The sequence below is a fragment of the Eucyclogobius newberryi genome, unplaced genomic scaffold (genome assembly GCF_026437365.1).
Source record: "Eucyclogobius newberryi isolate DKJ021-1_F unplaced genomic scaffold, fEucNew1.0.hap1 SCAF_10, whole genome shotgun sequence".
Taxonomy (NCBI): domain Eukaryota; kingdom Metazoa; phylum Chordata; class Actinopteri; order Gobiiformes; family Gobiidae; genus Eucyclogobius; species Eucyclogobius newberryi.
The window spans coordinates 23014151-23037920 of NW_027315724.1; the positions used below are offsets into that span (position 1 = coordinate 23014151).

Sequence of the window (23770 nt, forward strand, 5' to 3'; positions counted from 1 at the left end):
AGTATACAATCAATTTCTTGTTCTTTATCACTTCATTACTCTTTTAATACTGGTTGACCTCTTGAGACGTTTTCAAATTGACTGTGTAATCCAAGTAAACTGATGTCCTCTCATGGGCTGTTCTCAGAGGGACGTCGTCTGTTGCCAAGTTGATTTTCCAGGTGAGTCTCTGCTAAAGCTGGGTCTTATATTTGATTAGTTTCTCCCCGTCCCCTGCATCTTTAATAAAGCAGGTATTTTCTCATTGCTCTTTTAATACTCATGAAAATCCACTGATGCCTCTTTCATAAAATCCCATATCTCCTGTGGGCTGAGGGCCAACGCTGCAACTTAATACAACACTGTACTATTCATTTGCATCTTCCTTTTTGCCCTTTCTACATTTACTGGCCTTGGCTGGTTGTGAATGGCTCCTCGGGGCTGCCTGTATTCATGTTACTCTAGCTGATAATACCTGCTGGCTCTGGCCTATAGTGGACAGCTTTGTTACGCAAACGTTCTCTGCTGCCAACAAGTCTTTTATACTGTGGAGAAACATTTGTCTTTCGTGTACGTATGAGACTTTAGCTAATCTTTTCTACATTGCATTTACTGTGGGACTTGCCCCAGTTCCGTCAACTAATCTGCCTTAAATATTAGCATAGACTTTAATCAGCAGTAGACCTGACCTCATTAAAACCATTATGTTATGTATTGGCACAGACTAATTTAGTGTCCGAGGTCATTCACTTTTGTGCACTTACTGAAGATTAACTGCACCCACAGTTAGCATGCAATAGTACTTTAGCATTCAATAGCACACACCCATTTAATTATGTCTGGGTATCAAGACAGATTAAGTTGCTCCTTGTGGCATTCCACGCCTATATTCACTCTCAGATGGGAAAGATGTTGGTTAAAACGGCAAGCCTAATATAGCGCCATGCAGAGGTCAGCTGGGGGTCAGACAGGCTAAGCCTCTGTGTAGGATGTGCCCCTGGGATAGGTGCAGGCACCACCAACCGCCCCATCCCGTGAGAAAGCTCCATCACAGGCTGCTCACTCAACTGTCAGTATATGTGAACTCATCTAAGTAAACAGTAAGTAAACACATCCTAAGGTTATTTACCTACAAACATTTCTAAACCAAAAAGGCATATATAATCAACACAAATGTGTGTTGATTATGTGTAACACTTGGACAAAATGTATCATCCAAAATATCTAACATCTAACAATAATCTAAAGTGAATACTTTTTCTCCCTCAATACTACTGTTCAAATGCAATGGCTCTAAACTCTACATGATGCAATATTACTGCAGTTGTCTGTAGCATGAGAGGAAGTGGTTTTACGTTACACACATCTATATTTAGATGAAACAGTGACGTGGTGCTGCCGTCATACAACACATATTTCATTTGCCTAATTGTAGTTTTTATTTGGAGATATGCAAACACAACCACGCCTCAGTGTAACACAATGATGCGTATGAGGATGAGTTTTGTGAGTGTCAATTGACAGCGGCTTATGTGAGAAGACAACAGTGAATCAGAAACACTGAATCACTGAAACACCTGCTATTCTGATGCAATGGTCATGAAATTGTTTCTATGGTAACTGTCACAGTGACCCAAATGTGCATGGAAGACATTCAGGAGAGAAAGGCTATTGTTTTAAAGCACTATTGCACTATGTAACTTTAGGGCCCACCACCTGCTTATAAAGATGTTATTGCTTTGCCTGGAATGCTCCACAGTATGGCATTATATTTAGTCACATCATGCATTCTTACAATGGGGTCATCCCTCCGTGGATCTAACACGGAACTCCACTGGGCACCATCACCTGTTTGTGCAGTACAACAAAGTGTGATAAAATATATATAAAATTAAATGATTAAATATTGGTGTTTAGCCATTCTCATGTTTTGTGTTCAAAGCGTATTTCTAACATGTATCCTGTCAATACTACCTTAATTAACTGAACCCAGAAGAGCTGTTTTGGGAATAGAGATGATGACCCCTGTGATTGTAGGTGTCATTACTCTGAAGATCAATATAACGTCATGAATGTGCTTGATCATGTCACATCATCATTGTTTGAGGTGTACTCTCCGGCTGATCACCCTCCTGAAGGGAACTACTGTAAATATTGCCTATCTAAGACAAAGGCTGTTATCTGAAACTACCTGTTTGATAAGAAGAAAAACCTGTCAGCTCAAGGGTGAGTTTGAGGATAACAAACAAGAGCAGAAGACGAATATGGTAAGAAGTATTTAGTGAAGTGATTTTCCTTAGACAGAAAATGTGTGGGACAAATCTGTCATAGTCTAGAATGTGCTGCTGCAGAACTATGTGACCCACTTAGAGACCAAATATAATACATAACGTGTTGTAGGTTAAACTCAAACCTTGACCTCAGCCCAGACATCGAATTTCCTGAGAAGCAGCAATAACAAGAGGGATATTGTTTTTCGCTCAAAGAGGATGCCAGTGTGGTTTATTATTAACATTGTTGATCTCGGTTTAACAGTTGAATGAAGAAAGATGTCAAACCAATTAATTGAAAAACAAAAAAACAATCACACATGGTTTTGAGTGTCCTTAGCAACTTCTGAACCAGTTAAGGAAGAAAAATCATAATGGGGGCTCCAAGTTGGAAGAGTAAGAAGAAGAAGAAAGTGCCAAAATCTGTTTAAATCAGCTGAGCAGACACGTCACAGTAACATCTGGACACATTTGAGGAAGGAGTGCAGCCAAAACTGTCAATATGTGGTCAAAACAGAGGTTCGTTCATAAGAAACTAGAAGATTATGACATCAGAAGACCAAAGAACCTAATCTGAAGAGTAACCATAAGAGTAAGTGTACGTTTATATAGGACATAGCAGCTGATTTACAATTTGAAGTTGATGTAATTGGAAGAACAAACTCTTTTTATTGTATTTTATTAGGTTGTGCATCATATGTGATATTTCAACAGTTTATACAGTAAACATTTTCTCCTAAATGATGCACACAATCTGGTTCAAAGATACACAAATGTGGAAAAACTGAATCATATCAGAAGGAGCGTAGCAAGAAACACGTACATTACGTCCATATGTTTTTGTTTTAATTGTCCACGTGAAGCTTTTGTCATGGAGGAACCACTTTTACCAGTGCTGGTGTCCAAGCACAGCTCATCGGAGGTGCCTGGGTAGAGGGTCAGAACACACGCTGGGGAGAGGGTCAGAACACACGGAGAGGGTCAGAACACACGGAGAGGGTCAGAACACACGCTGGGGAGAGGGTCAGAACACATGCTGGGGAGAGGGTCAGAACTCGCGCTGGGGAGAGGGTCAGAACTCACGCTGGGGAGAGGGTCAGAACACACGCTGGGGAGAGGGTCAGAACACACGCTGGGGAGAGGGTCAGAACACACGCTGGGGAGAGGGTCAGAACACACGGAGAGGGTCAGAACACACGCTGGGGAGAGGGTCAGAACACACGGAGAGGGTCAGAACACACGCTGGGGAGAGGGTCAGAACACACGCTGAGGAGAGGGTCAGAACTCGCGCTGGGGAGAGGGTCAGAACTCACGCTGGGGAGAGGGTCAGAACACACGGAGAGGGTCAGAACACACGCTGGGGAGAGGGTCAGAACACACGGAGAGGGTCAGAACACACGCTGGGGAGAGGGTCAGAACACACGGAGAGGGTCAGAACACACGCTGGGGAGAGGGTCAGAACACACGCTGGGGAGAGGGTCAGAACACACGCTGGGGAGAGGGTCAGAACACACGCTGGGGAGAGGGTCAGAACACACGCTGAGGAGAGGGTCAGAACTCGCGCTGGGGAGAGGGTCAGAACTCACGCTGGGGAGAGGGTCAGAACACACGCTGGGGAGAGGGTCAGAACTCACGCTGGGGAGAGGGTCAGAACACACGCTGGGGAGAGGGTCAGAACTCACGCTGGGGAGAGGGTCAGAACACACGCTGGGGAGAGGGTCAGAACACACGCTGGGGAGAGGGTCAGAACACACGCTGGGGAGAGGGTCAGAACACACGGAGAGGGTCAGAACACACGCTGGGGAGAGGGTCAGAACACACGGAGAGGGTCAGAACACACGCTGGGGAGAGGGTCAGAACACACGCTGAGGAGAGGGTCAGAACTCGCGCTGGGGAGAGGGTCAGAACTCACGCTGGGGAGAGGGTCAGAACACACGGAGAGGGTCAGAACACACGCTGGGGAGAGGGTCAGAACACACGGAGAGGGTCAGAACACACGCTGGGGAGAGGGTCAGAACACACGGAGAGGGTCAGAACACACGCTGGGGAGAGGGTCAGAACACACGCTGGGGAGAGGGTCAGAACACACGGAGAGGGTCAGAACACACGCTGGGGAGAGGGTCAGAACACACGGAGAGGGTCAGAACACACGCTGGGGAGAGGGTCAGAACACACGCTGGGGAGAGGGTCAGAACACACGGAGAGGGTCAGAACACACGCTGGGGAGAGGGTCAGAACACACGCTGGGGAGAGGGTCAGAACACACGCTGGGGAGAGGGTCAGAACACACGCTGGGGAGAGGGTCAGAACACACGCTGGGGAGAGGGTCAGAACACACGCTGGGGAGAGGGTCAGAACACACGGAGAGGGTCAGAACTCACGGAGAGGGTCAGAACTCACGGAGAGGGTCAGAACACACACTGGTTAGGTTGTTGGTCGGCGCTAAGCCTACTGTAAAGCCCAGGAAGAGCCTGGCGCACCGACCCACTGACCAATAGCCAGGTTTTAACACTAAAGCTTTGGTCGAGACAATTAGTTTAGCTAAAGCTAAATGTAGGGAGGGGCAGACGAGACGAGGTCCGTCGGTAAAGATACAAAGCGCCATGTGTGGACAATAAAGGATTATCTTATCTTATCTTACATCAGGTGGAGGCGTCGACGAGAGAGTCGTCGTAAAAGAAACATACGCTCTGCACAGACGTGTGCAGTTTGCAGAAAGAGCGCAGATATGGGAACAAATCAATTTAAAAGTGATGTGTCCATCCCGGAGACGCCTGTCATGCTGCAATGTCAAATAAATATGGGAAGGAGTGTCTGGAATGCCTGCCAATGTGGTCAGATACATTTGGATTTGGCTAGGTGTTTTTTATTATTTAATTTTTTTTATTTAGTCAATTTTATTGTATTCTGTTTCTGTAATTTCTTTGTGATTTTAATGCATTTTTCCTGCTGTGTGAAGCACTTTGAATTGCCTTGTGTTGCCTTGCCTTGCCTTTACTCAAGTAAGAAGTACAGTTACTTTTGACCAAATGTAACCAAAGTAGGAGTAAAATTACAGTGTGTAAACGTACTTAAATGTAGATAAATGAAACTGAGGAAAACCTGCCTCTGAACAGAACCATATCCAATCAAAACAGCCACAATAATTTCTTGAAAAGTTGATCAGTTATGAATTGTAAACCAAAGAGAAAGGCATAAAGCCATTTTCTATAGGCCTGACATAATCAAAATAAACTCTATAAACTAATTTTTTTCAAGAAATAAACTTGTGTTGTCTGAAACTTAAGAGCAAGAAAATAAACCCAATTCATTATTTTAGGCCTTTTTGTCACAAGAAGCCTAATAATTGCAAGATCTCCTGTGCTTCATACAAAAACCTTATGAAAAACAAAATGTGCACATGGGATGGAAACCTCTGCGTGTTCAGGAGAATCTGTAAACTGTCCAAACCCCAGGAAAAACCCGCCCGAGCATAAAGCTTGGATTCATCCTCATTGGTCGCACAAAGGAAACCATTCACGGCCAACTGGAGCCATAATAACAGCTACAATCGTGTGCTGCCATCTGGTGGACAAACGTGTTAGCTACAGCGAAGAAGAATTAAGACTTGAGTCTGAATGAACCATGGATTGGGTATGAACCCTGCAACCCTGTAATAAAAACACAAAACTAACGTCTATGATTTTGTCTTTGTTTTTTTTACATTGATTTTTTTTTTACATCGAATTTTTTTTACATCGAATTTCCTTTTTTTGACATTGTATTATTTTTTTAACATCGAATTTTCCATCCATCCATTTTCTACCGCTTATTCCCTTTCGGGGTCGCGGGTGACTGGAGCCTATCCCAGTGACTTCGGGCCTTAGGCGGGGTACATCCTGGACAAACATCGAATTTTATTTTTTTTTAATCGAATTTATATACAATGAATATTTTTACTAGATTCGATGTAAAAAAAAAAAATCCATGTAAAAAACTAAAAATTTGTGTTAAAAACACAAATGAACCCTACAACATGTAGGCCACTGTGTAAATGAATCAAATACCACACTAAATTCTAAATTACGCTTTTAAATGTGTTTTTCCCAATAGTTGCAACGGGTTTAAAAGTTTTAAAATGCATTACTGACCATAGTTGAAAAAGTTGTGATGCAGAATAAAAAATACACCTTATTACCAGGGTGAATTCAGTCTAAGTGGAAAATTTAGCATATAGTATAGCATTAGGAAACCACTAAAAATCAATTTTACTTGCAATTACTGTGTGTTTTCCATTTGTTTTAGGCATTGTTGTCAATTTTTAGTTTAATAAACCTAATAAACCAAATAACCCCTCTCCCCTGAGCCATCTTACAAAGCACAATTAATGGGCAACAATACTCAAATGCTTTATCATTCCATTTTCCCAAATGCATTATATTATTTAAATCACACTATTACACAAAGCTACATACAGTGAGAAAGTATTTGCAAGTTCTCAATCAATACATTCACTCTCTCCTTAAGACAGTGCAGTCGTCCTGTCCCTTCTGCAGAAAAGCACCCCCAAAGCATGATGTGTCCACCCCCAAAGCATGATGCTTCCACCCCAAAGCATGATGCTTCCACCCCAAAGCATGATGTGTCCACCCCCAAAGCATGATGCTTCCACCCCAAAGCATTATGTTTCCACCCCCAAAGAATGATGTGTCCACCCCCAAAGCATGATGCTTCCACCCCAAAGCATTATGTTTCCACCCCCAAAGCATTATGTTTCCACCCCCAAAGCATGATGTGTCCACCCCCAAAGCATGATGCTTCCACCCCAAAGCATGATGTGTCCACCCCCAAAGCATGATGTGTCCACCCCCAAAGCATGATGCTTCCACCCCCAAAGCATGATGCTTCCACCCCAAAGCATGATGTGTCCACCCCCAAAGCATGATGCTTCCACCCCCAAAGCATGATGCTTCCACCCCAAAGCATTATGTTTCCACCCCCAAAGCATGATGTGTCCACCCCCAAAGCATGATGTTTCCACCCCCAAAGCATGATGCTTCCACCCCAAAGCATTATGTTTCCACCCCCAAAGCATGATGTGTCCACCCCCAAAGCATGTTTCCACCCCCAAAGCATGATGTTTCTACCCCCAAAGCATGATGTGTCCACCCCCAAAGCATGATGTTTCTACCCCCAAAGCATGATGTGTCCACCCCCAAAGCATGATGTGTCCACCCCCAAAGCATGATGTTTCCACCCCCAAAGCATGATGTTTCCACCCCCAAAGCATGAGGTTTCCACCCACAAAGCATGACGTATCACCTCTAAAGCATGAGGTTTCCAACCGCAAAGCATGATGTTTCCACCCCCAAAGCATGAGGTTTCCACCCACAAAGCATGACGTATCACCTCTAAAGCATGAGGTTTCCAACCGCAAAGCTTGATGTGTCCACCCCCATGCTTCACAGTATAGGGTTGGTGTTCTTGGGATGGTCCTCATCCTTCCAAGTTTATAGCAAAAAGTTCTATTTTGGTCTCCTCTGACCACATGACTTTCTCCCATGACGTCCAGAGGGTCAATGTCAAACTTCAGACGGGCCTGAACATGTGCTGACTTAAGCAGGGGAACCTTCCATTCGATGCATAATTTTAAACCATGACGGCGCAGTGTATTACAGATAGTAACCTTTGGAACTGTGGTCCCCGGTCTCTTCAGGTCATTGACCAGCTCCTCCTGTAGTTCTGGGCTGATTCCTCACCTTTCTTATCATCATTGTTCCCCCACGAGAGCTCCAGTTTGAGGGAGATTGACAGTCGTCTTCCATTTTCTAACAATTGCTCCAACAGTTGATCTTTTTTCCACCAATCTGCTTGGCAATTGCCCTGTAGAACTTTCCAGTCTTGTGGAGGTCTCTGGTGTCTTTAGACTGCTCTTTGGTCTTGCCCGTAGTGGGGGTCTGACTGATTTGTGGGATGGACAGGGGTCTTTATGCAGCTAACAAGCTCAAACAGGTGCTACTAAGTTAGATGAATAAGTAAAAAAGAGGTGGACTTTTTAAAGGCAGACTAACAGGTCTTTGAGAGACAGAATTCCTGCTGATTTGCAGGGTTCAAATAATGATTTGCAGCAATAACATACAAAGTGATTTTTTTTTTTTAGACTCTGACCCTCATAGAAGAAATGCACTTACAGTAGTGGACCCAGTGCTCTATGTACTGGTCAGTAATGGAGTTCAGAATATAGGGAAGACATGCTGGAGCAGACGCACAAGGACACAGACCGAAACTCTGTGTGTTAACTTCACACCGGGACAAATTTAATAATCATTTAATATAAAACTAGGTGTAGGGTGACCAGATTTTCAAAATGAAAATTGTGACTAGGATTGTGGTGGGGGAGAAAAGAGCGGGTAATGAAGTAGTTTTTATGCATTCGGGCAATTATTGGCTCATTCACACATTATTCATGGCTCACTTGTGAGTCAGAATATAACCTGAAAAACCTCGGTCAGTGTAACTGAGAGCATTTTTAATGTTATGGTCAATTTTTTCCCCTCTATTTTGGCTAAAGAAACAAACAACAATATATTCCCCTCTTTACTGTGGCGAGTATCAAAGTGGTCAAAAACTGTGTTGTATTATATACAGAATATTTCAGACCCTACATTCCGTTCCCATACATACCGGCCCTCAGAGGCGACTGTTGTTGTGATTTTGGGCCTTACAAAAATAATTGATTTGATTTGACATAATTTCTAAATGGGAGAACTTGCAAACACTTTTCCTCACCATTAGTAAATAAACACAACCAAAGACTGACACAATATATCTTAGAAAACATTTTAATTAAATTACAAAAACAATTATTATTATTATTATTATTGCTTTCTATTAGCCAGTGTCCATAGCGAGGCAATTCCCTCACATAAAGCAATAAAGTGCTCCTAAACAGTAAAAGAACATGTTTACCCATCCACACACACACACACACAGGTCCCACACACACACGTCCCTCACACACACGTCCCACACACACACACAGTCACACACACACACGTCCCACACACACACACGTCCCACACACACACGTCTCACACACACACACGTCCCTCACACACACGTCCCTCACACACACACGTCCCACACACACACACACGTCCCACACACACACACGTCCCACACACACACACGTCCCACACACACACACGTCTCACACACACACACACGTCTCACACACACACACACACACACACGTCTCACACACGTCTCACACACACACACACACGTCTCACACACACACACACACACGTCTCACACACACACACGTCTCACACACGTCTCACACACACACACACGTCTCACACACACACACACGTCTCACACACACACACACACACACACGTCTCACACACACACACACACACGTCTCACACACACACACACACGTCTCACACACACACACACACACGTCTCACACACACACACACACACACACACGTCTCACACACACACACACGTCCCACACACACACACACGTCCCACACACACACACACGTCCCACACACACGTCTCACACACACACGTCCCACACACACACGTCCCACACACACACGTCCCACACACACACGTCCCACACACACACGTCCCACACACACACGTCCCACACACACACGTCCCACACACACACGTCCCACACACACACGTCCCACACACACACGTCCCACACACACGTCCCACACACACACGTCCCACACACACGTCCCACACACACACACACACACACACACACACACGTCTCACACACACACGTCCCACACACACACGTCCCACACACACACGTCCCACACACACACGTCCCACACACACACGTCCCACACACACACGTCCCACACACACACGTCCCACACACACACGTCCCACACACACACGTCCCACACACACGTCCCACACACACGTCCCATACAGCAGCAGCAGCAGGAGACCTCAGAGCACACACACCTGGACACAAAGACCTGCTCGTAAACTTTAAGTCCAGCAAGGGACATTTGAATCAGTCTTGTTGTGGGCAGACAAGCTCACAGAGATTAAACCTACAATAGAATCGCTCAGTGGGTCACGCAGTCTGACATTCATTCACCATTGACAAAAGGGACAACACAGTTTCATCAAATGGGCCGCACTTCTCGTTTCAGTCTTCAAGTAAACACCACAGCTTTGGTGGGAAATACATTGCTTTTGGAGGATTACAGGCCCCGTAATGCTTTGAGTTTGTGTTAAACAAGTACTGCAAGGCATTTTTGTGCTTCTCTGTCAAATCATGAGATAAAACCCTGTTGTTAGACGTAAGAGTCCATTTCGTCTCATCATAGAACTGACATAATGCATTCTACTACAAACCACAGAGAAAAAGCAACACATTTATCGATACATTTTTTAAAATAATGTGTTTACTCAATATCTCCTTTGATTCAGCGTGACATCTGGTACAGAGCAACCTGTGTTCTGTTTTCTTTTCTGCTGCCTGCTCAACACGCAGCGCTCACTGAGGGTCGAACACAACTGAGGCTCAAACCTTCAAATGTTCGTGAAGGCACACAACGCTCCTTGATCACCCTCCAGAGGTTACAAGAGACTTATGTCCTGTTGTTTTGAGTGACAGGCACTCGGATGCCCTTTTGTCCTGTTGCTATGGACACAGAGAGAAGTGTACAAGTTTTTAAACACACAAATAATGACAGGTGATTCAGTGATTGGTCTTAAGACACTGCAGTGAAAACGTACCTAGTCTGTACTTCTCTTTAGCCTCTTCTCTTTCTTTTGCATCAAAGTACCAGACTGTAATGGCATAACTGCAAGAAAGAAAAAAATCAATTACTTGTGCACTTTAATTTTGTCAAATACAAAATAAAGTGATATAGAAGATAATTTATTGCCGCAAATGGCAACTTTTGGGGCTGTGCTGTTCATTCCCGTCTCTCATGTCAGAGCCTCTCCAGCACCAGTCATGCAATGGAACCTTCCCTTTCACCTTTAACCTTCCCTTTAACCCCAATCCAGAAGCGCATCTGATCTAACCCAGGTGAATATTTTCTGTCCACATAACAGCTGTAAAGAAGAGCGTTATTATTATTAAGATTATAAGAGTTTTCTACTAAGTTAACCATTTTTATTATTTTACTTCTGGAATTTCCCCATTGTGGGACAAATAACGGATTATCTTAACTCATCAATATGCACATTACTGCTAGGACTACAGTGACTTCCTGTGATTCTCTGTGGTGGAGGAAAGAAGAGCCATTGCCTCAGATGCATCACTGACCGAGTGGCGAAGGCTGGTTTCACTTCATGTGGGTTTCTGCGGTCAGACCAGAAGATCAGCAGACGGTCAAAAAGAGGCTCAATGTTGGCAACAATGTTTTTGCCTTCAGGAAAAATCTGGAGCTTTCCACCATGTTTCTATCATGCAAAGAAAAAACAACAATTAAAAACACTTCAATTCCAATGATTCCGTCTTCAAATGTACTAAAATACACCATTGGAAAGTGAGATATTCGGATAAACATACCGTGACATCCCAGTTCTTGTTAAGATAGTAGATACATGTAATGCATCGCCCGTCGCGGTTTGGATTATCAACGTGGCGGACGTAACCTGCACCGTTTCCAGGGTAACAAGCCACCATTGCCTGAAATTACAAATGGAAAAGGAAAGCATTAGTAATATATGCAACAAGACCAGAACATAATCAAAGTATTTAGTACACACAAGTAAGACTCATGTAATACTTGTGTAACATTTTGCAGAAGTTTGGTTTGTGAAGAATATGCAAAGAGACAAAAACACATGTCAGAAATACATTGACACTAAATGATTTAATTGAATTTTTCCTGAAACAATGGCGTGTGACTTTGGTATTTCCTCTGCCTGACGCTGATGTGTGAGGCGGGGGGAAGGGGCTATTTGTGTGACCAGTGGGACGTGAGGGTTGCGTGCGAGCTCTCCATTCCACCGTGTGACTTTAATGCACCAGAAAGGATCCAAGGTCAAGGAGCCTCTAAGTTTAGTCCTTTGTTTTAGGTCTTAGTCTGACCCAAGGACAAGACGGGAAGATAAAAGAAAAAGTCAGGAAAACGTCACTGACACCATTTTAGTAAGGTTTGAACAGCAGGTGCCACAGTGGGGCGCTAGAGGGCATTTTGTTGTGTCCTTAGGCAAGACACTTTGCCTTGAAAGTGGAAAAATTATATATAAATACACAGTAATAATAATAAAAAACTATAATACAGTAAATGTAATTGGCAAAGGATTCTGGGGAGTTTTTTGGGAGGAAAAGTAAGCTACTGTACGATAAGATAAGATAAGGCTTTATTTGTCCACACATGGGGAAATTTCGGTCCTAAAACACAAGGAGCTACAGATGAAATGAACAGATAACACTCTTAATAGAAAAAAAACCTCTTATAAAACAAAACTACTTGTACGACGAAGGGCCAACCTGTACCAAAGTGCTTCACACAACAGGAAAAACAGGGTCTTTCCTGTTGTGTGAAGCACTTTGAATTGCCTTGTGTGTGAATTGTGCTCTACAAATAAACTTGCCTTGCCAAAATTTTTTATAGTAAAGCATCAAAACTCATTTAAGCAGAGATCAATACTGAAAAAGACAGTATAGAACAAAATTGGACCCTGTAGTATTAGAAGAACATACGACCACATTATTAAAGACACCGCTAATATTTTGTGTTGAAAATATTCTATAGCTTAAATTTTTTTTATATTCGTTGTGATATCAAACCTTGTCCTTGGTACCGACTTCGCATTGTGCCCAGTGTTACAATAATACAATAACAGGTTTGTCTTGAGATTTGTACACAGTAAAATCTCATTCAAAAATGGACCGCTCTATAAATCTGGTCTAGTTCACCGGGATGTGCAGTCACAGAGGAAAAGATACAGCATTAGGAAATTATGGTGAAAAAAAAATCAAATATGTAACAGATGTGTGTTCAGAAGAAAATTGCTGTGTTCAAATATTAAACAGAAGACAGGGCCAGAATGACTTGGCTCAAATACTGGACAATTATGCACAAAATGTCATGCTTTCCTCATTATCTCCCAGCCAGGGATGTCAAGGTTATTCAGTTAATTTATCACTCAGATTATTTGGGTCACAATATAAAATCAGCAACAAAAAAATAATCGTGACAATTTTAGAAGCAAATTTAAGTATTTCTACTGGATACAACCTATTGTCCAAAAAAGACACCTAAAAGTACACTTCTTATCAAGGTGCTATTGTCACATTAACTTTATTTACCATATTTGTTTCATTCAGAAAGTTTAATTTCACAAAGCTGGTAAATGTAATGTTTGTGTTGGACAATGGAGAGTAAAGAAAATGAAAGATTTCACTGTGGTTTGTCCCAGTAATCATTTGTTTTCCTCATAATAATCATAAGACTAAAATAGTGCATCTTAAACCCATCCTCCAGACTTTATAGTATAATGTTTCAATATTTGTTATTAATTGTATTTTGGTTTAGAACTGCATAAACACATTTTATAAAGTGCAATAACTATTTGAAATGTTGACTATAGACTGTAAAAAGAGGCTCCATTAGGAAATACAGTAGAGGAAGGCTAGTCTAGACAGCTGATTAATGGTTCACTTTTCTGATACTGAGACTGATATTTGTCTGTAGCAGTTTGCAGTCGATGTGAAGACTTGTCGACTTGCACAATTACAACATCAAAACTGGGACTAAATCCAGAACCATACCTGGACTAGAACAGGACTAAACCAGGACAATAATGCTCCCAAAGTGTTAAGCATATCCAGCATTTTAACTGGAGCAAACTAGGAAGGGTAAGATAAAGTTCCCCTCAAAGGCAAACATTTTGTGATGTTTGCGGGGCAGATACTTGGTACCAGTGGTATGAGGCAAACACTGACAGGCCTAAACGTGGACAAACAAGGCACTAAGAGAAGACAGCTGCTCATATCCTGCTCTCATACTTGTAATAGTAGCTCTGTGTCTGTGTTTTAGGCCATGAATGAGTGTTACTGAAATATCAAAACCATTCAAGAAAATAATGACAGAATGATGACAGTAGAACCTAAAATAGATGTTTCTCTTCTCACCTTGGTGCGGCCGTTGATGACACAGTCCCCGAGCTGTCCAGTGGCAGCGCTGTACATGATGGCCTCGTCGATACGGGCCATCAGTGTGGCGATGTTTTCACAGCCCGGCTCACAGCCCTCGATCCAGGCTATCTGGTCTCCTCGGATGCTCCCAGACGGGATGCCCTTTTGGCTCACTAGTTGGCCTCCTCGAAATTTCCCACTCTGGTTTAAAACCTCTACCTCCTCAATTATTCTTTCACCCAGACGTGGGCCTAAAAAGTGGTCCTTCACACAGATCCCATGGTGCCTCATACAGGGCACGATCAGCTGCTGGGCTAAGCGTTCAGCTGACCAGACACAAGCTGCAGAAGAAGGGCCAGGGACACCGCTGAAGTGCACTGGTGCTTTGGGCAGAGCTGGAGAGACGCTCTGTTCATTTTGCAGGTTATTGGGAAGAGTGAAGGGGAATGCACAGTGTACAGACTGATGAGCAGCACTCCCATCAGCCAGCCTTCTCCTCTTGATGTCCCCTGAGTCGTCTGGAGAATATACAAAGTCCACCGTGCTGCCTAACTCTCCAGAACCTACAAGTCCATGAAGGCTTTCTGCTCCCACATCTCTTCTCTCTCCACCTCTGCCCTGCTGCTCCTGCTCCTGCCTGCTCCTGATCTCACCATTGAGCCTTCGGATGGAATGGCTGCTGTCTTGACCTTTCCTTCTTCCCAGGTCCTCCTCCACGCAGACCCTTGTGCTCAGGCTGTACGTGGAGCAGCTGGACGTGCCATGGCACTGAGCTGGATGACAGTCTGGAGTGTGAGCCCTGACGCCCGCGTGGCTTCCCTCCACTGTGGCAGTCGTACACGTCACGCCGGGGTAACGTGGGAGCCCCGTTTTGACCCGCTTGGTTCGGGTTGTGATTCCGGGAGACTCGGTGTGAGAGGCGAGCCCCGCGAGCAGCTCAGCGGCCGTGGGGCTCCCGGCGGGGGCTGCGCCGAAGCCGTTCAGTCCCATGTCCGCCCGGCCACGCGCGGGAAACGCCGAATGAACCGCGGAGAACTCGATGTCCGGTACTTACGTCTCGTGTGGCGTTCGCGAAGACTGATCCGCGACACGGGCTTAAAAGAGCCGTGTGTCCCGAGCTCTCCATTTCATCATCTCGTCATGTGCTGGACGCGCACGTAGCACACGTCCTCCCGTCATTCTCCTTTCACCGGGAGAAAGCGCAAATGCTTCATGTCCACGTAGTTGTTTTCACCTCTGTGGACTCTCCCCGCGGCACGTGGACCTGTGCCATGGCATTTAGAGGCATAGACCTGAGGAAAACACTGCGATCAGAATAGTGGATAGTTTTACGCACGAGGGCAGTGAAGATTAACCAGTTGTTTTCTGTTTCCACGTTAAAGAAATGCTCACACAATATAATGCAGCCGTTATATTCACAAGCTTTTACAGCAATAAGACTCTAACGTTTGTTTAGGAGCTCAAATGTTCAGACAGGCGTGAACAACAGCGATCTGTCACACGGTTTCACCATAAAGATTACATTTCGTGTCACTTTGTAAGTCAATAAAGGAGTTATTTCACAGGGCTTCTCTCTTACGCTGAGCCTGTGTGTGTTCTTGGACATAAACAGATGTAAGTCATGATGTGAGGTGCAGAACACACCCGTGAGTGTACGTGACCTGCCGCGTGTAGACCAGGCTCTGCACACAGCGCTATTTCCGGGACAGTCCGGCACGTGCGCGTCGCTCATCCAATTTAACGCCTTAAGCAAATCAGAATAAATATGCCACGCCCATCTCAAACATAAACGGGGAAAAGGAGAGATGACTCTGAGGGGCGCAGGGGCCCTGGGGCCCCTCTACACAGCACAGTTATGTCAGATGCCCTCCCTCTGACGCGTGCTCACGGACTGGTCACGTGACCGCTGCTTCCCATCATGAGCTCTGTATACGACCTTTAGGAGAAGTGACCACACCCAAACCGTGTTTCTTATCTTATAACATAATAAAGTCAATTGGGTCGGAGCTTTTATCATTTGAATTCGGTTTATTTATTCGCAAAGTCATAGATATATGGATTATTGTACCAGGGCTGTCCAAACTATGGCCCGGGGGCCAAATACAGCCTGCTGAACTGGCCCAATAATGGGCTCAAAGGAAAGAATAAAAATGGTCTTTTAAAACGAGTTCTTAAAGTATAATGTGATGGGGGATATGTAAAGTTGTTTTGGGTCAGAGCATACGAGAGAGTCGTTCAGACCAAACTAAAGATCCTCTTATTAATTTTAGAAAAAGATTCAGTTGTGGTCATCTTTTTAGGAAAAACAGAGTCCAGATGACTACAACTGAATCTTTTTCTATAGTTTCTACCGACATCCCCTTAATAACATAATGAACTGGCTGATGTTTTATTTCACAAGCGGGTGCTAACACGCCCCGAACACTTACCTGGAGAAGAGTTTAAGTTATTTTAATTATCTGATCAGTTTGATGTATTATGCGGATAGGTATACTGTAAAATAGATATAATTATTACTTTATTTGGAAAGTACTACATATTGAATGTTACATTTTCAAACTTGACTATAAATAATGCTTTCTGGAGATATTTCTGGCAAACTTGGATTTGTTCATATTCAGGATATAAGACGTGTGCTCAAACTGCAGTGTGACAGCTGTTTCAACATTATGGAACACGTTGTAGTGAGAGCCACGTCATGTCAGAAAAGTGACATGAGTGAAGTGAGCTTTTCTTTCACACTTGTTTAAGGATTGCACCAGCACCAGAGTCTAACCAATGAAAAGCAGGTTTAAGTGACAGTGGCCAGTGCAGCTCAGCACGTACACTCCTCTTGTCCTCCTTCTCAACCTGCACTCTCGTTTCCTTTGCTGTTGACACTAGCTGAGAGAGCAAATAATATACAAATAACACTTTATGAAGTCACAGATACAAATCTCTTGATTTCTTAAGGGTTTTGGATTCATATGCAATTCTTTTTTTCATGCTTGTGTCATTTACACTATAGAAGTGCTTTACAACATGAATGGCGTAAGCTGTTTCTTATTTTTCTGTGGTCTTCCAGTGCCTTTAAAGAAACATTGCCACATGTTTGATTATGCCTTCATTAGCCCATCAGAACCGTCAGTGAACGAACTTCACAAACGAGGAACTTGCTTTGATGATAAGGTGTCCTTTTACTCACTATTATATACAGCTTTCAAAATGTGTTAAGCATAAATCAGTTTCATTCACATCAGTTCTGACAAAAAGAGTTAATATTTCTAAAGCCATAAGTGACACATGTTTGAAAACAAAACTCATGAATGACCCAGTGTCATGAGCTGAAATAGTTTTGACCTTTTACATTTTTACAGTTGTATGTCAAAGATATATTTTGTTTGCAGGAGCAGTGTGTAGTTGGTGATATAGGATTCTCTCAGACTCCCATTATAACTAAATAACAGTCCTGCCTTCTGTTTATACAACGTTACAAAGGTACAACGTTTTTTTGTTCCTCACGCAATGTCACAAGGGATTTCATGAATTCCTCTTTTCAGAAGATGTAAAAATGTGATGTTACAGTTCATAATAAAATGATTCCTTTTCCCTATAAGAACACACCTCAATCATAGACCCAAATATGCATTCTCTTCTAAATTCACACACACATACCCCCCAATACCACCCGGGACCCCCATACACCTACACCCCACCTCAGGTAACTATATTGCCCCAGGGCCCTCCTTAAACTATATGCCCCAGGGCCCTCCTTAAAACAAGAACCATACACACTTCTCCAGAGAGCTTTTCTGTACTTTATAACACAGATTGGTATGAAGAGTGTATTCTGGATCCCAGGCCATTCAGAGAGTGCTTTTTAAAAGCAGGGGGAAATTATCCGGTGGTTGAGTGGTTAAGGCAGCAGCACACACCGGCCACAGGGTCTTGAATTTGAATCCCGGCTCAGAGAGTTTACTGCATGTCCTTCCTTCTCTTTCATCCCCATTTCACACTCAGCAGTCCTGTCTAATAAAGCCTATGGGCCCAAATGTGCTTTGTGGATCTGGAGATGGCTTTCGACCATGTCCTTCGGGGTGTCCTTCGGGGGGTGCTCCGGGAGTACGGGGCCCGAGACCCTTTGCTCAGGGCCCCTGTATGACCGGAGCAGGAGTTGTGTTTGCATTGCCGGCAGTATGACAGACCTTTTTGTACGGACAGAATTTCTAGGCGTAGGGGTGTTCCGGATGCCTCCTCGACACCTCTCTGGGAAGGTGTTCCAGGCATGTCCCACTGGTAAGAGGTCCCGGGGAAGACCCAGGACACGTTGGAGGGACAATGTCCCTCGGCTGGCCTGGGAATGCCTCGGACCCCCCCCCAGAGGAGCTGGAGGAAGTGTCTGTGTCGGGGGAAGTGTCCCTGCTGCCCCCATGACCCCGTCCTGGATAAGCGGATGAAGTTGGATGGATGGATGGGGTTTGAGATGTTGTTTCCCATTGTTTTTAGCTGATTATTGTTATTATAGGACAACACAAGCTCTTGTCAGTTATCGGAATCTAAACAGGGTTGGACCTTGTTAGTATTGGAGTGCCATGGGGCGGCAGCAACTATGGCCTGGGATCCAAATGTGGCCCTCAGACCAATTTTACTTGGCCCTCAGTCTTCCTTGCATAAACTCACAATATTCTGAGAGAAGTACGTTTTACTGTTCACAAGTTTGAAATCCTCTGCATTTGGTCAGTGACAGAAATAGCAACGTAATGTCATACTCGGAAATATGTATACATCATTTTTATTTTATTATTACTATTTTTTTGTTATTTACTGCCGGGAATATCTTTAAAAATGTAAGTTACTAAAACAGACACGTTATTTAAAATGTAATAGTGTTCAAAAGCCATGAGGAGCCAGACTGGAAGACACTTTGTTGAGAGTGTGTGACATCAAACGCGTTTTACCTGCTCTTTCCCTTCTTTGTAATGAATAAATAAATCTAGTAAACATGAAATAAAGGTGAATCGTATGCCTGCACTTGCATTAACCGTCGCTTGAGAGCGCTGTTGGATTTCTTAAAGCGTTCACATTTTCGGGTTGTCGTTGACGCGTAATGTCAAAGTTCAAAGGGCAAACGGAGGTCGTGTTGTGCTCGTAGCCTGTTTACGTTAGCTCCTCCACAGTGAGATGCTATGGCTCTCCTGGGGTTCTTCGTGCGGAGGCAGCTGCCGCAGGCTCTGGCGCACTTTGTCCGCGCTGTGAAGTTAAATCGGCTCCAGACCGGCTCTTCCTCTTCCTCTTCCGCGCCGCTCCGGAGGCTGCACGGCTCGGCCCGGCTGAGACAAGGCGGCGACTCGGGGCCGTGGAACCGGAGCCGCGTCGCCGAGCACCAGCAGCAGCTGCAGCAGCACTACCAGCTCACCGACCTGGACAAAGCAGATGCGCTGGTTTGTCAATGACTTTATATTTGTTTTACCTGATTTTAGGCTCTAACAAACCGTCTTCTCTTTTTAGATGTTAAGGAAGTCACACGAAACAGGTAAATCAAGCTGACACGTCCCAGAAATGTGTGGAAGTCACTGTTTTATTCTGCCCATATGGTGCACTGTACATAACCACAGTCATATAGACACTTATTGTACATAATAGGTTTATTCTGCCCATATGGTGCACTGTACATAACCACAGTCATATAGACACTTATTGTACATAATAGGTTTATTCTGCCCATATGGTGCACTGTACATAACCACAGTCATATAGACACTTATTGTACATAATAGGTTTATTCTGCCCATATGGTGCACTGTACATAACCACAGTCATATAGACACTTATTGTACATAATAGGTTTATTCTGCCCATATGGTGCACTGTACATAACCACAGTCATATAGACACTTATTGTACATAATAGGTTTATTCTGCCCATATGGTGCACTGTACATAACCACAGTCACAGACACGTATTGTACATAATAGTTTTGTAGCCTTATAGTTTTATTCTATTCGCACATTGTTGTATTTTATTATCTTCACACCTTTTTTGTATCTGATCTCTTTTCAAAGTATTTCTAATATCATAGTTGTATTGGTTAGATTTATGATATTTGATGGCATATTTTATTTGTTTTGTCTTTTTGGTTTTTTAACACTGGAATATGCACAAACTAGCACAAATAAAGGTCTCTTATCGCTCTTACCTTGTTTTAGCTGATCTTATGTCATTTAAACTTAACTTAAACATTTTTTATTTGTGACCATCTATTGCCTTTACCACTGTAGTTTGACCTTTTAAATCTCCAATATGTAACCTTTCCAGCGTTATTGCTTAGTATTTTATATAGTATAGCGTTAAAGTGATCTAGCTTGCGTTTATTCAATTACAGGTGGTTTTATGGTTCCATAGAAACACATGCACTCTCGCCCTCCACAGACTCATTATCCTGAATAACAAAGTGCAATCACATCCTGTACTAACCTGTGCTGACACAATATTATAAACTAAATATCAGTGATGGATTCATGTCGTGTAAACATGGTATTACTTACAGGATTTCTCTCGTGGTTTCGGAATGGGCTTTTGGCCACTGGCATTGGAGTCATTGCTTTTGTCCAGAGTGAAGTGGGACGAGAGGCCGGATATGGTAAGCGCCACTCAACGCTGTCGGAATAACATCATATTCTAACCTTTGGCTTTCAGAGTGATATTATTACAAAGTCTGTTGAATGAGAGGCAAAACATCTTCACTCAAAAACCCTGAAGAATAATTAATGAAGCATTTTTTAATTACGGAACACTTTTGCTCTTGGATAACTGATTATTCAACATGTTTCTTATGTTTTAGCTTTCAAACTCACAGCTGTGAAGGGAAATGTGCTTCAGACTGTGGATGTCAAACTTGTACCACCAACGATACAATTTTGCTTTCTGAGTTTGATCAGATCTAAGCTTGGTAAAATGGGCTGTAAAATGACACTAAACCATGGATAAGAAGTAGCTTCACCCTAAAAAAGGATGTGAAGATTATGAAGATATTGGATAATCATGATTATTCAGGTTGTACTATAATTGTAAGATTTAAAAATTACTAATTGTGACAAATTTAGAAGAAGAAAAAAAGAGTTTGGCGTTTTTTTTTTTTTACATAACTTTTGTTTTGTCATCCACAAAGTTTTTTATTTAGTGAAGCTGATCACAAACGTGAGGAATAGTAACATGTTAAACTATAATTATCACTATAGCAATGAAAGAACATTAAATATTACACTGTTACTGGGTTTGCTTTAAGTAATTGTGAATAATAGTTAAATCATGTTTTTTTCTCACTAATCGTAACAGTTAAATATGATGTTGTCACATATGATCACCATAAAACACATGACTAGATTTGTCTTGTTGCAATATATACACATGGGCAGTATATCAACATTTAGATACTATTGTGATGTTGAATATGGCGTTTCTAGTGAAAAAAGCTAAAAATGAGCAGATTCAAAAGTCAAAAATCTGTGTACATTACAAGGGTTTTAAAGTGATATTTCTGCACTTTTGTGATTCATTTGACAGACTTTGCACATTTGTCGACAATTTTACCTCGACTAATACAATATTATGGCTTTGTTTTATGTTTGAGTAAGATATATCAAACGGATTCCACATTTGGACAGTGTTTTCATCTCACTATTGCACGTGTTGTGATCTCGTCTTGTCATTTGCTCCTAACACGTCCGTCTGTCTCTCAGCCTTCTTCACCCTGGGAGGAGTGTGCGTGTCGTACGGCGGCGCCTCGTACGTCGGCAGCCTGTTCGCCATGCGGAGGATGATGCTCCTGTCAGTCCCCGCGCTCCTGCTCCAGGGGGCGGTAGTGAGCGCGGTGGCCCTCTTCTGGCTGTGCGCGGTATCGCTGTACATCGGGAGACTGGAGGTGGAGATCATTCACGAGGATGACGATGAGGAGGAGTGCAAGGAGTGCCGGGAGAGACGGGAGCAGAGAGGTTACCGCGACAACCACAGTCACAAGGACAATGACGGCGAAGGGCCCGACAAATAGATGGGTGCATTGGACGCTGTGTGTGTGTGTGTGTTACTGGAGTGTCTTAAAGCAGTGTTTCCCAACCTGCAGTACGCGAGCACATACCAGGTTTTTTTACGTGTGAAATTTATTATTGTAGTATTTGAATATTAAAAGGTTATTTGCAGTAAATTTGACATCCTTAAGGCTGTTTTGGAGTATTTTACAATAAACTATAGTTACAAATGGATTTGCGTAGTACTGGAGTCAGGAAGTACTCTGTGTACTCTGTGAGAGAAAAGGCCGGTTGGGAACCACTGACTTCAAGTGTGCTTGGGCTGACTATACTCACATTCCAGAAATATCTTTCCAACTTGTATTTAGCCCACAAAAAAAAAAGTATAACATTAGCATGTGCCGTGGAACAGACAGTTCAATGTTGTAAATATATACATTACATTTTTTACTGAATTAAAATATTTTACAGTAATTCCTTGTTTGGGTGATAAAAATGTTTGCTTTATTTCAGGTAATTGTAAAGCAATGTGTCATGTCTGCATAAACCTTATGCAAAACCATTTCAGTTTGTTTACCAGTGTCAGCCCGGGATGTCAAGAATATTCAGTTAATCGATAATCCTGATTCAGGTCAAAAGTAATTGTAAGAAATAAAAACTAAGTTCAGTACAAAAGTACACATACATGTATAGTAAGTTTAATTTTTGAAAAAGCTGGTCACATACTCTTGGAACTGTAGTGTATTAGAATGAAAGATGAACAATCATATCATATGTTTCTTCTCAATAATAGTAACACTAAAATGCATTCATGACATCCCGAGTTTCAACATTTAAATGACAAAGTCTAAATCTGTGTCGTTCCTGACTTCGTCATGACACAAGAACACTGGGACAATAATGAGAAAGATGTTTCTGTAATGCCAGAAAAAAGTGTGTATGTGTGCGTGTGTGTGCGCGCGCGTGCGTGTGTCTGCGCGTGTGCGCGCGTGGGTGTGTGTGCGTACGTCTGAGCTGATGTGCGTTAAATATATTTACCTGTGATTGGCTCTTCAGGTCAAACCTCTTTCATACAATCACAAATTTTCAACGCTGCTTAATTTCAGTGAATTTTCCTTTTAAAGTTGAACGTTCTTTCCTCACTGAAAACGTGTTTACGTAGGGCACTACACGCCGTCATGCTGGGGAGTGGGTGATTACTAAGGTTTAAATGTGACTACTTGAAGCAGTTGGTAAAATGCTGAAGAATTAATCAATTGATTAATTGATTAAATCAATTAGTCAATCAATCCACATGTTCAGGGCTTATGGACATTTATCACTGAAACATTTTATATTACTTTTGGCTACAACACTATGTTTGATAGAAATGTTATTTCTAGATGTTATTTGT

At 43.0% G+C, this 23770-nt stretch overlaps 2 protein-coding genes across 2 annotated transcripts in view; one reads left to right on the forward strand and one right to left on the reverse strand.

Moving 5' to 3' along the window:
* Positions 1-9054: 9054 nt before the first annotated feature.
* On the reverse strand, positions 9055-15525 carry egln2 (egl-9 family hypoxia-inducible factor 2). Its single transcript, XM_072463507.1, is given in 6 exon segments — positions 9055-10914; positions 11010-11077; positions 11548-11684; positions 11794-11913; positions 14371-15372; positions 15374-15525. Coding segments are annotated over 6 exon segments (1506 nt in total). The 5' UTR covers positions 15500-15525; the 3' UTR covers positions 9055-10861.
* A 3990-nt stretch (positions 15526-19515) lies between these two features.
* Positions 19516-23770, forward strand: part of tmem160 (transmembrane protein 160) — a 4684-nt gene continuing 429 nt past the window's right edge. Inside the window, exons 1-4 of the mRNA XM_072463517.1 lie at positions 19516-19793; positions 19861-19885; positions 20901-20993; positions 22093-23770. The exon at positions 22093-23770 is cut by the window's right edge and continues 429 nt beyond it. Coding sequence (XP_072319618.1) covers positions 19539-19793; positions 19861-19885; positions 20901-20993; positions 22093-22400 — 681 coding nt within the window. The 5' untranslated portion in view covers positions 19516-19538 and the 3' untranslated portion in view covers positions 22401-23770. The remainder of the gene's footprint in view (positions 19794-19860; positions 19886-20900; positions 20994-22092) is intronic.